Source organism: Hoplias malabaricus, chromosome 9, assembly GCF_029633855.1.
Source record: "Hoplias malabaricus isolate fHopMal1 chromosome 9, fHopMal1.hap1, whole genome shotgun sequence".
Lineage (NCBI taxonomy): Eukaryota > Metazoa > Chordata > Actinopteri > Characiformes > Erythrinidae > Hoplias > Hoplias malabaricus.
This window is the reverse complement of record NC_089808.1, coordinates 29,840,509-29,854,063: the sequence shown is the minus strand read 5'-3', so window position 1 is coordinate 29,854,063 and position 13,555 is coordinate 29,840,509. Positions and strand designations below refer to the sequence as shown.

Sequence of the window (13,555 nt, the reverse complement as noted above, 5' to 3'; positions counted from 1 at the left end):
GAACGAATGAATAAAAGAAAAGGATCAAAGACTATCATATAATCCATCATGAAAATACTGGGCCATATACTAGGGATTTAGCAACTGGAACAAGTGATTGTGTAGATTGTGTCTACAGTAGAATGATGATTCTCCTTTCTCAGACACAACATTCTTCCTAAGTATGAATATTTAGCTTTGTCTATTTCCTCTGATTTTTGAAGCGCCTCCACTTCCAGACTCTCTGAGCACATTTGTTTAAACAAAACCTTCATTCATTGTCTGTATCCACTTCTCAGTTCAGAGTGGCGGTGGGTCCGGAGCCTATCCAGAATCACTGAGCACAAGGTAACACCACGCCCTGGAGGGGGCACCAGTCCTTCACAGGGTGACACACACTCTGACCTTCACTCACACCTAAGGACACTTTTGATTAGACAATCCACCTACCACCGTGTTTTTGGACGGTGAGGGGAAACTGGAGCACCTGGAGGAAACCCATGCAGACACACAGAAAACACATCAAACTCCTCACATACAGTCACTCTGAGTGGGTCATAAACCCACAACCCCAGAGCTGTGTGACACCGTGCTGCCACATAAATATTAAGAAAACAAAAACAGAAAAAAGAAAAACGTGAAAACGGCTAAGAAACAGAGCTTCTGCTCTTCACTCTTGGGCTCTTGTGTTGAACTGAGCTGTGTCTCATTCTCCTGTTCTGAAAGGAACAGGCACTGAAACTAGTCATTGTGAACAGGGCTGTTTAGATGGGGAGAACAGTTCTGTGGTGTTATAACACTCATGGAAAAGTGTTCAAATATATCCACTTTAAGCAACCAGTGTTTGAAACATTTTTCCTCAGAGACGCGCCCTTCAAGAAAAACAAAAGCCCAAAGAACATTTATTCCAAATACATCCTCTTAGCTTGAAATTGAAATGCCGGTTCTTTCCAAAACCTCCAGGGAAACTCCTCTTGTCTCAGAGCCGAATAAGTGCTGAGAGGAAAGAGGAGGGAAGGGTTCATCATCGACTTCTAAGCTGGCACTGCTCGGTCACTGATCTCTGACAAAAAGCATGTTGCGCTCAAGTGAGCCCCAAAAGAATTGTTTTGCCCAAGTCACTCAAAACACACAGCGCCCCACCACCCTGGTGGGCCACGCTCCCGCTTCTGCACAAGAGGACGAGTGTGAGAGCAAGAGTGGGGTGTGTTTGTGTTGTTACAGTTCAGTGATGCTCTCTACATACACATAGGGCAGGGGGCATGCAGCAGTGCATGTTGAATCAGGCAACTATCTTCAAAATGGACAGAAAGAAGAAAAATCCAAATCCAAAGAGGAAACTGGGGGTGGGAGCATAGTAGGCCATTCTTGGGTTCAGCAGGCCATTCTGTGGAAGTGGCCCAAGTTCATCTCCCTTCAATGATTTCCAACAGCCTCGTCGACCTTACCATTAGGCCTTTATCATAAGATCATCTGTGGGTGGTCTTTGCTGTTTGTCATGAAACCCAGTTACAAGGAAGTCATGGGTCAGACCTGGATGCGCAAATTAAGAACTTAAAAACAGTAGAAATTCCAACTGGACAGAGTAGCATGTTTGCGCTAAATGAGGGCACAAAAAGTCTGCAGTTCCAAATGAAAGCTGAAGGTGATCTTACTTGAATTCCTATCAGGCACTCTGGTATCGGCCTGTTTGAGAAGGAGCATGATAAATTTAAGGCTGGAAGTCAAACAAGATTCATGCTTTTGGCAAAATGATTCCATGTGCATTAATCTGATATACCTTTAGGCAACATGCCGTCTTCCACTACTACAAATACACTGTCATAACACTGGTAGCTAGCAGCCTGCAGCGTTTTTGTTTCAAGTTTGAATAGCATACATATATGATACACTTGTTTATGCTTAAGAGTATGCAGTTGCAATCCAGATCCCTATGGTTAACATATATTTTGTAACATCGAAATAAGTTCACATAGTACACTTTTTTGCACAGCCTTCATTTCTAACTTTAACTTCAAATAACATTCAATATTCTATGAGACATTCTAGGTCTAATTTAAAGTGGCATCCAGTTATTATTGTTCTATAATGCAGATGTTTCAGCTCCACTGACGGTATGATACAATGTACTATACTGTATTGTTCTGCAGACAGTAGTCCATTTTCTTCTGTGCACTTTGATAGCTCCTTCTAACTCTGCTCTTCAGTGGTCAGGCCGACCACACGACCACCAGAAAGCAGATATGATTTGCGTGCTTCTTTAGTAAGGACAAGTGAATCAGACAAAAGAGTTCAGGCCTCTATTCATTCATCAGTGGTCACTGGATGCTGCCCACAGGATGCTGTTGACTGAATATTTTTTTGTTGGTGGGTTATTCGCAGTCCAGCAGTGACACTGGGGTCTTTAAAAACGCTAACAATCCTGCTGTGTCTGATCCACTCATATCAGCACAGCACACACTAACACACCACCACCACATTACAGTCACCGCAGTGCTCAGAATGGTCCATTAGCCAAATAAATCCTGTTTTGTGGTGGTTTGTACCATTAAAGAACAGGGTGAAAGGGGTTAAAAATAAGTATACGGAGCAACAGGTGGACTACCATCTGTAATTGTAAAACTACAAAGTGCTCCTGTACGGTCATTGGAGCTGACAAAAATGAGCAATGGTTGCATAAACAAGGTCATTTTTATGTTTTGGCTGATCAGTGTTTATTGAAAAGTATCCAGACACTTATTTGTTTTAGACTTTATTAGTATTATAAGGTCATTCATTAGTGGTTTAACATTACAGTCTGTACAGTGCACCTGTCTCCAACAACAACAAACTGAATAAAGATTTTCTATACACATACACACCACTCGCCATTCTCTCCATTTTTCTCTCTCTCACACACACACACATTCCTACAGCTTGGTCACAAACCCAAGTCCAGGTGCAGTTCAGAAACCACTACAATCAATTCCTGTGGTGAAAAAAAAAGTCAAGGCACAAACACAATCAGAACAGTGAACACACTCATTCAAACATAACACAGTTCTCCTTTTAGATAAGAAACAACAGCAGAATATTCCCTTTAAGATTCAATTTGTGTCCCTTTACGAAGGGGCAGGGTTCAGGGAAGGTTTCACAGCCTTCAGTAAATTCTCAGCTATACCTTTGTTTGACAATGCAAATGATGCAGAATTAAATGTTTCTAATTATTTCAAGCTCTGAAGGCAATCTAACATTGCATCCATATATTTACGTGAGGAAGAACACCAGGGAGGAAGTCCCTTTATTTAAATATAGTCATATTGCATTCACTTTTGTGTGCTGCGTAAACGTACTGCGAGAAGACTGCAAGAAGGCCGCCTGCTTTCCCTTGGCACAAAATAAGAAACCTATCTAGATCTGGCAGGTGGTCTCGTCATAACCGTTTCATGGTGCATGGCAGCAGCTGATATATTCTCCCTGTGGAAGTATGAGGTGAAAGCAAATAACCAAACTGAGCTGTAATTTTTTTCTGCCTTATGTTCTATATATAACTCTATAAAATACCTGTTTTACGCTAAATGTAGGATAGTGACCAGTACATGTTCCAGTTGGACTAATAGTCAGGATGGTGTGGTATGTTAAGACTATAATATCTAGGATGCAGTGTCCCAATCTACAAAAACTTGTTTGCACCAATACGTTAGCAAATGTGCAATAGGTAAATATGTAGAGCAGTCAACCAAAGTCTCACTGAAAGTGAAAATAAAACTAAGGGAACCAGAAGCCTGCCTAAAGTGAGAAGACTGCCTCAAGCAAGTAACTCTATAGTGTGCTCAGATAGTTACACAGGAAGACAGGTAACTCTAGGTTTCGCTGATACTGTGGGCAGTGAAACATTTGACCAGGAAGACATTATAAAAGCCTGGGCAACAGACAAAAATCATCTGGCCATAGTAGGCACACTTTGGGCTGAGGCACACACACTAGTCTTCAATGACCCATGGCACTGGCATATGTTAGAGCAAGTTCCTCTTTTTTTTTTTTTTTTTGTCTGTTGTCTTGTACGTTTGAGCCAAGAACCTCCCCACCAATAAGGATTCATTACTGTGGTTTATGCTCCCTGACAGCAGACTAATCAAAGGAAGACGTTGGAGGGGTCAGCTGACATGTACCAGTCAGTGGATTCAAGACTGGTTGGTAGCAATGAGGTTCCTCAGCTGCTTGATCACAGTGTCAATGAGCTTCTGTTTGTCACGCTCATTCTTTCGGAACTGAGCAAACATGTTGTTTTTGCGACTTGTGTCCTTCATCCTAAAGGAAACAAAAGGAAAGAAAAAAAATGAGGAACAGACCGCAAACTAAAAACAGAGTCAATTATAGTTATGATTTTATATTGCCCTAGAAAGTGACATCAGAGATAGAGATAGCATACACACAATTACATTCAGCATTATACACAGCAAACTGATCAATTATTCTACACATCGCCAGACCCACACACAGAGGAATATAAATCAATAAGAAAATTAACTAATTACTTAAACAGTAACGTTATCCCTTCCTAAGATTTGTGACTTTAATAATGGATATTCATATGTAAAATAAAACAGTGTATAAAACAACAAAATAAGGAAAACGCAACACAAAGGGTTATATTTAAATTAAGTTATTATCAGTGTTTACACATGAATGAAAACTGGCGAGAGAGCACCATCCATTCTTTATTTTATTGTAATACTTCATTGCATTTCTGATTAATTTGAATTGGAATCTCCTAATTTGCTGAGTGAACGTTTCAGGGAGAGCTTTAGCATAAGAAACGTTAATAGATATTTTTAAAAAGAAAATATACAGCTTGTGAGTTATAAGAAAAAAACAGGAGCTCTGTCTGCATGTGCGAGAAATGATATTTAATATATATTTCAGCATTAACAAAATGTAATTTACATTCTAAACTCAACAGTGGAGACGCTGTATTTACATTGCTAGAAAAAACTATAATACTAGGCGCTGTAAAAGGAATGTTATTGTGTTTAAACTTATAAGCTATTATCAGGCTCATGACTTGTTCATTCATTCATCCATTCATCTTCTGTAACTGCTTCATCCAAATTAGGGTCACAGTGAGTCCAAAGACGACCAGGAATCATTAGGCGCTAGGCAAAGCCACACCATGTACAGGGCTACACTGCAGGACACCACTCTCAGAATTTCACCCAGTCAGTTCACATAGCAACATGTGCTAACCAGACCACCTCCAGGAAACCCATGCAGACACACCAAGCCTCTTACAGGGACCCGAGACAGAAACTGCCAATGACTTGTTCACCCTTTTTCAAAAAGAGGCAGAATTTAATTCACGAAATAATAAAGCTTTCTAAATAATTATTTAAAGCTCTATCCTTCACTGCGGACAGGTTCAGCATTTTCAAATTTAAGGATTAAGAGTGGTCTCTGTAGGAATGTAGGGAAAGTCTGTGCCAAGGTGCAGCTCTTAAGTGTAAGGCCTCGGGGGCTGTGGATGGTCCAGGTTGTTCGAGTCTCATGCTGGGTGGCAGTCTGGTCACAGAGGCTGCGTCAGCATAAAGCAGTCAAAAGACAGCAGCAGACCAGAGCTCCACAGGGGACTGGTGATAGAAGGCGGACCACCAGCACAGGGTATCAGAAGCAGTTCCGCATGGTGCTTAAAGCCAGCGTGCCCCCAAAAGCACTTCCGCATGGTGATTCTGTTAAGTTCACAACATCTTGTGCCAGCTGCCCACAATAGTGGCTACTATGGAGATCACTGAGCTAGTGCTGGACTCATGGTGTGGCTCCAGACAGACAACGGGAAATGGAGTTTCTACAAACTGCTGTGAAACTTGTAGCCATTGAGAACACATGTGTACATGTACTCCACACTCACTGCTGATAAATATATTTTAAGTGCATCATCATTTGTTCTCTTTGAATATTGGCATTTAAACTATCGGTATTCAAATATTAGAAAATAAATGAGTATTAATGTATAATCTGAAAAGTTTCAGTATACTGTCAGAAGCAAAAATGAGATTATCTGGGCCTTATAGCTGACCTTGTGTGTTAGTAATGTGATTTATTTTATTATTACTATTATTATTAATATCAGGGCTGCACAGTGGTGCAGCAGGTAGTGTTGCAGTCACACAGCTCCAGGGACCTGGAGGTTGTGGGTTCAAGTCCGGCTCCGGGTGACTGTCTGTGAGGAGTTTGGTGTGTTCTCCCCTTGTCGGCATGGGTTTCCCCCAGGTGCTCCGGTTTATTCCCACGGTCCAAAAACCTGTTGGCAGGTGGACTGGCGACTCAAAGTGTCCGTAGGTGTGAGTGTAAGTGAATCGCCCTGTGAAGGACTTGCACCCCCTCCAGGGTGTGTTCCTGCCTTGCACCCAGTGATTCCAGGTAGGCTCCGGATTCACCGCGACCCTGAACTGGGAAATGGTTACAGACAATGAATGACTGAATTATTAATATCACACATCAAGGACATTATTGAGAAGTTTGTACCCTGCTTGCAATAACAGTCTCTACTATTTTAGGAAGGCTTTACCCTAGATGTTGGAGCATTGCTGTTAGTCTCTGATTGCATTCAGCCTTAAAATGGTACTAAAGTTGGATGATTAGTTCTGGATCACAACATGTACTTCCTCGCTCAGTGAGCTGCTCTGCAGCTCAATGCTGGGAGGCTTTGTTGGCTTCAAGCTGACACATGACATTGGACATGGTAACCTTAGGCACAGTGTATCTGTTCCGGAATGTCACACTCTATTTGGAATGCTGTTCTATGGAGATTAAACAAACTGTGTGTAGAGTTCAAACAACTGTGTCAGCAGGTGGGTGCACATTAGAACAGATGCACACTGAGATCTGATCAGTAGACCTATAGAACAATAACTCCAATAAATAAGGGTAAATATTTATACATACTGATCTGCTTCTTGACATGTGATGTATTACACTAAAATATATATCAAATATGTTTAAATATTATTATAAATATTAAATACTTCACTTTAAAAACTAATTTCGTAGTTTATAAAGGAAACAAAGCAGAAGCACGGGATTTCAAAAGATTCGTATGAAAAGATAAGTGTCATTTGTAATGAAAGTACACTTCCATGATAATCTTTGGTCTACTACAGGTCAGCAGCCTTCAAACAAGCAATGATAATTATCATTATCATTTACACTCATCACTTATCTTCTGCATTGCTGAGTGTTATTAGGCAAGATAGCACTCACTACAGACATAAATCTGTGCTACTGTGGCCACAGAAACTGTCTGATGATTACAGACAGCCGCCTCTTATCAGGGCTACGATAGCTATCACCAGCGCCTAAAGTGGGATGTTTGCTTTTGAAAGTGTGTGTGTGTGTGTGTGTGTATATATATATGTATATTGTATATACATGTATATATATATATATATATATTTCAAAACAGGAATAAAGAGAAAGGAAACTAGATGAGTATCAGACGCTGTTGAAAGAAGTGTGAGTGTGCTGGGTGTTTGCAACCAAACGAAGACACAGTTTATGCATTTCTGTCACAACTATAATAAAGTAGAAATAATTGTTCAGTAGATTTATCCAAATAAAAATATATAACCAAATACAACTTTAAACATATATCAAATATATCTGAAAATCAGAGAATATGGGTGACCAGAAGGTTCCGATAGGTAAATTGAACAAAGAAGCTGCTGATCATCCTGGCCACTCCAGACTGGAGAGCGGCAAACGGTGAAGGAACATGTTTTTAATTAAAAAAGTGAACGTCACCTTTAATAGTTTCATATTCAGACATATACTCCATTTCTTATTTAGCAACCCAAGGCTGAGTAATGTAGATTAGTTTCACTGAGCCTTGGGGTACTAGAGGGTAACGCCGGGGTAAGTGCACATCAAAATGTATTAGGATGCATTGTGTGTGTATGTATGAGTTTGGGCATGTGTGCCACAGGGAACAGAAAAAAGAAAAAGCCAAATAAAAGAGTGAAGAGTGAACAGGTTATGTGGTCTACTAGATAACATCCGTTACAGTAAAGAAAGCACAAAACACAACATGCAGGGATTTACTATTGTGCACATACGCGTTACATAAACACACACACTTCAGAAAGAGAGTCTGCTAGGACTGGTCTAAACTAAACTATTTGGTATAATCTGATGATTTTACTTTACAATCAGAAGCTTTGGCTTATTTTTATTTTTTTCAAACTTCAAAGCTGAGGTCAAATTTACACCATGTTTAGATAAAAATAGAATGGTGTCGACATACCAAAAATGGTGACACAGAGGTGCTCATAACCTCAAACCTAGTTCCCAGGAAATAGTCTTGTGTGGGAGTCAAGTTCATCATCAAACCTTTTGGCCACAGCCTGAAAGGCTTTCTGTGGAGAGGGTTTTTTGTTTGTTATTTGAGTTGTATTGCTTTCAGTGCTTTCAGAATGGTGATATGTCCAGTAGCACAGGGATTTACAGATGCTCCTACAGTGGTCCTGACAGTGTTCCTCAAGCCTGTAACTATATAAAACAACTAAACTACAAACTAAATCAAAAAATATTGTGGTGATAAACAATATGATTGTTTTATCTTGTTATACCCTTAGGGTCCAAAAAAGTGATTCATCAACACTATGCAAGTGACTCATTAAAGCTGTAGTTGAAGCAGAGGGCTATAACAGCAGCTTCTATAACAACATATTGCACATGAGCAGCTGGGTCTCAGATTGACTACTGATACACTGTTGCTAAAATTATGTTTATTTATTAAACACCATTGTAATTTTAAGAACAAGCATTTGGAAATGCCAACCAAGTACCTAAAGCCTGTAAAATACTGTTCAGGCCAGCCCTAGCGTCTATATATTTTTTAAAACCTTAGTGCTAAACAACCAATCTCTCTCATTCACAGACACCATGCAGGGAGAAGAGTACTCACGCTCGAGAAATCCTGCTCATGTACAGAAAACCGAGTGATGAGAAAGGAGGAAATATGGAGTGAAACAATGCAGAGGACTGACATGTGCATGAGTGATACAGAAATATAGAAAAGATTATGCTAAGAGGAGACATTTAAATCAAGTACACCTCCTACAATGTAACAGCACTTTGTGGATTTCCACTTTCTTACTGAAGCCCATCTTCTATGAACAATTTCCCAGTCATTCATCACTGGAATAGGGACTGCTATAGGGCCATACTCCACATAGCTCACCAATAACAGTCCTGTGGTCAGAAACTGAGCAGTGATAAAGTGTTACATTAGATAAACACAAACTGCAAGCCTTTCCACTGATGGATGGGTGGAGCATTGGTTCCAAAACATCATCTTTAACACACAGGATCCAGTAAAAAGGCAACAGGGTTCACATTTACATGGTTTTGTATGACAATTAATTATCATAACCTAACAACCAAAATGGTCATAAAGAAAGTATTATAGAAGTTTAAATTAAAACAGGAAGCAGCTAAGAACTTTAAATGCTGCTGATCAGACCTACGAACTTTGTGGGTTGTGTTTATTATTCAGAAGAGCATCTTTGATTGCCTATCAGTCCAACATTCCAAGCCTGCAAGACAACCAAAGCTGAACAAAACAAAACAACATGCATGCCATAAAATGGGAACACAGGCTGCATTATAGATGGTGTGAGCAGAAAGACTTTGGTGAGGGCATTGCTTACATACACGACTCACTATGAGGACTGCCCAGTTTGCAGTGAAACAGAATTCTGGCCAAATACTTACTGGACATGGGCAACACATTTTGTGTATATTTTGTCTCCACCAAAATACTTGATGGCGTATGGGTTTCAGTAAGAGATAGTAAATCTACAAAATACACTTACATGGTCAGTGTTTCTAATAAAACAGCCAATGATATACCTAATAAACTGACAATGTAGTGGATGATTTTGTGACAGTGACGTGTGTGTGTGAGAGAGACAGACTCACTTCTCCAGAAGGGCAAGAGCGGTATGTGGATTGACCCTTAGGTACTTGCAGGTAGGACGTCCATAATCAGCAAGGTACGTAGACCAGTCCCACTGGGTAAAGAGATCCAACAGCTAGGAGTGAGAGAGAGAGAGAGAGAGAGAGAGAGAGAGAGGGAGAGAGAATCATTAAAGTTGACCGCAGCAGTTCAAGTTCAGTGTGACAGCACCTTATTGAAGCTCAGCAGTTCAGTTCACTTTCCCCAATGTTACATAAGTGAACAGGGCCTCTTAAATGAGATTACTGGGGAGGCACAGGGGAGAGAGACATGACAAAGCAGGGGATTAGAGGAGAATGGAGAAAGGTTAAAGAGAGAACAGCCATTTACACTTTTTCACCCGAGTGCCGGGATGTTTTGGTCTGCCCTGACCCGGTAATGAACCATGATTGACCTGAACAGCTACTGACCCACTGGGGCTTTTTCAAAAGCTGCTACCTTCAGCAAAGCACCACTATCAACAACCCAGCACATTCCACACATGAATACACAAACACACACCCCAACCATGACCCAGAGACAGTGATTTAGTGAAGTGCTGTATCGGACGTACTTGAAATTGGACACAAAGAAGGTCAATAGACACATTTTGACACAATCATATCACAGATGTGCCATTGGGAACTGTGTTAATGTGGAGAAGAGTATATGCCAACTTTAGAGAAGATCTTAATGCAGTTTTGAGTATTACAGTAACTGATATGGGCATGATCTGATGTTTAATGTGTTGGCAACATTAGTTTGTAAAAAAAAAAACCTTTTTATACATCAATCAGTCATAGGATTAAACCCACTGACAGGTAGTTTTACTGAAACACAAACTGCTGAAATGGTCCAGGGAAGGTGTAAAAGAACAGTGCATCAAAGCTTCCTACTCTGGCCTGTGTGCCAATAATGACTCCTTTGCACCCTCACACATCAGTGTTAACATCCAAACTTCATTCAATCAAGAGTCATCCTTCCTTGAACCCCTTTTGGTAGGTAATAACCACTGCTGTCTGGGAACAACGCATAAGACCTGCCATTGAACATGCTCTGACCAAAATATTATCAACACCATTTGGCCCTGGTCAAAGTCACTAGATTCTCTGTTTGCAACACATCAAGTTCACTTGCTGCTTAATGTATCCCAACCCTCGACGGGAGCTGCTGCAACAAGATTATCAATGTTAATCCATTTGCCTCTTGTTGCTGATCAGTGTGTATGTATGCATACAAGTGACAGAGTTGAAATGAATGAGCTGAAATCTCTGGTCAAGTGCAGCGAGTACAAAGGAAGCAAGCTCAAAAGATTTCATACTCTTTCCTCGCTCTCATGGCACCAGCTCAAGCATACAGACATGAAAACAAGTGCGTGTGCGTGCACACACATACACACACACACAGCCCTGGTGTGTTGGTAGATAAGCACCTGAGTGTGATAAGTGGGAAGATTTGCATGCATATCACTTTCAGATTTCTTTCTTCTGCCTTCTCCTGCAGGCACGCTCTGCACATCCTGACCGCCAAAAGAGAACAACAAATAGCAAGACTGAAAGGGAAGACAAGCAAGACGAAGACAAGTGGGAGGAGGAAGAGAAGAAGGGGCCAGGCATCTCCACCATCATCTGTAACTCTGCATATACACACACACACATTCCATACAATGCTGGCTGGTTCGTCACACACATTCATGACCCAGGTTTCACCTCTCTGCTCTGCCTCTCCCCACTCCGCCTTCACCTCTCCATGAACTTCCATTCGTTCTCTCTCACTCAGTCTCTCTCTCACCTCACGGTGACCCCGCGGTGGTGTTATCAGCCCCACTCTCCTCTCTGGCTGAACAAACACTGGGCTCGGCTGGGGTGGGGGGCTGGAGGCAGGCCCTGGATTATCACTTCCTCTCATTCTTCCAAAAGAAAGAGTGATGGGGAGAAAGAAAGAGGGGGGAAAAAACATGACGCTGCACACTGAAGTGTTGACCTTGTTTCCCTCGTGCCCCCATTCTCACCCCGAAACTCGCTCAGTCTCTCCTCCTCACTCTCTGTGAACCGAGCGTTTGGATAAGAGCTCTTAATGGTTATTCCGACTGCTGTATTTATTTGTTTGGAACGCTGGGGGAATTACTATTCTGGTTAATAGTCTTGGGGGAGGATGGAAATTGTCCTTTTGTTTTTATTCTCCCAGACTTGTTGCTTTTTCAGGGGTGCTTTGGAAACAGGTTTGATTTGCAGCTTGACTTGTGTTATAAATCAAGGGACTACTTTCTGAGAATAACAAAAAAGGAAGGTTATGCAATGACTACCTGTGCTCTAGCGGTACAATACCCATCTTCACAGCTACTGAACAAGCTGCACCAATGGTTGCCATGATTTGATGATGTAAAGTGCACAGACTCCATCTATCCACGTCGTCATGTTCTTTTGTCATGTCTTACGTCCTATACTCTTTTGTTCTGACCACCACTGCATCCATTCGTCTCCCCAAAGATTCTGCCACTTTTTTTCTCATCAACTTTAGTATAATTTCGTTTAATCTTTGCTTGCATCTCTCTCGCGCGCTCACCTCTGGCTGGCCCCCGGGCTCTGTATTGTTTGGTGCATTCTCTGGCATAGAGCCGGCCATCCCAGGGGCTTTCCTAGGCACAGCTCAGCTGAGTGTAAGCCTGAAAAATGATAACAAATGATAATAACCACCAGGGAATGAAGAGATCTGCCTATTCCAGCAAAGTGCATTGACACCCCACCAGCACCCCCCCAACCCTAAACATTCTGACAGAGCTAGGACCAAAATATGAGGAAAGGTCAATGAAAAAGACCATTCAGGTAGCTATTAGCAGGTGTTTTATAGCCCAGTTGTGCTGGTAATCATAAAAATCCCAATAAACAAATTCACATTCACTATTAAATGTCTTTTAAAATTCAGGATAACTTATGTGCAATATGATCTGAACCGCAGGGATCAGTACAGGGTGCAGAGCCATAAATCTTGACAACGACACAAATCTAATCCAGATATATGCAGGAGAGAATTCTTCTATTGTGTACAGTACTGAAGCATGAGGTACCAAGGATTCCAGTTATATATATATAAAAAAAGATCCAGAACTCAGAGTATGGAGCAGGAATAATAAAAGAATAACCGTAGCAAGGATAATATAATACTGGCTAATAAAATACTGGATACCATTCTGGACACCACAAGCACCAATTAAAAAAAAGCATTAAAATCCAGTTTGATATCCACTTATATCTCTACTGTAGACTTTAGACACTACCGTACATAATACAGCACTATATTAGAGCCTGAAAACATGACCTTGCATGGCAAAAAATGCAGGTGCATATTTGCAAATGCCTGCATAAATCTATTGATATATAGGACCTGCATTCCTAAAATGCTGCTTGGGCTTGAAACCTTACATGACACATATCGAACAGACCATAAAAAGCCAGGGTATCCGAATTATAACTTTGTCAGATTAAGCACTTAACGGCTGACACTACCTGAACTCCATTAATCCCACCACTGTGTCTGTCAACAGGATAGTTTCAAACCTAAAGCTTTTCCTGGCACCTTGTTCACCTCAACATGCTGCTCCACATA

General features: G+C 41.1%; 1 protein-coding gene across 2 annotated transcripts in view; it reads right to left on the bottom strand.

The window, feature by feature from the left end:
• Positions 1-2,157: 2,157 nt before the first annotated feature.
• exoc6b (exocyst complex component 6B) overlaps positions 2,158-13,555 on the bottom strand; it is a 99,798-nt gene continuing 88,400 nt past the window's right edge. Inside the window, exons 21-22 of one of the 2 annotated variants that reach the window (XM_066681401.1) lie at positions 9,934-10,046; positions 2,158-4,269 (exon numbers count right to left, since the gene is read on the bottom strand). In XM_066681401.1, coding sequence (XP_066537498.1) covers positions 4,143-4,269; positions 9,934-10,046 — 240 coding nt within the window. In that variant the 3' untranslated portion in view covers positions 2,158-4,142. Of the gene's footprint in view, positions 4,270-6,164; positions 6,405-9,933; positions 10,047-13,555 lie in introns of those variants that run through there. The other variant, XM_066681402.1, reaches the window with a different exon arrangement.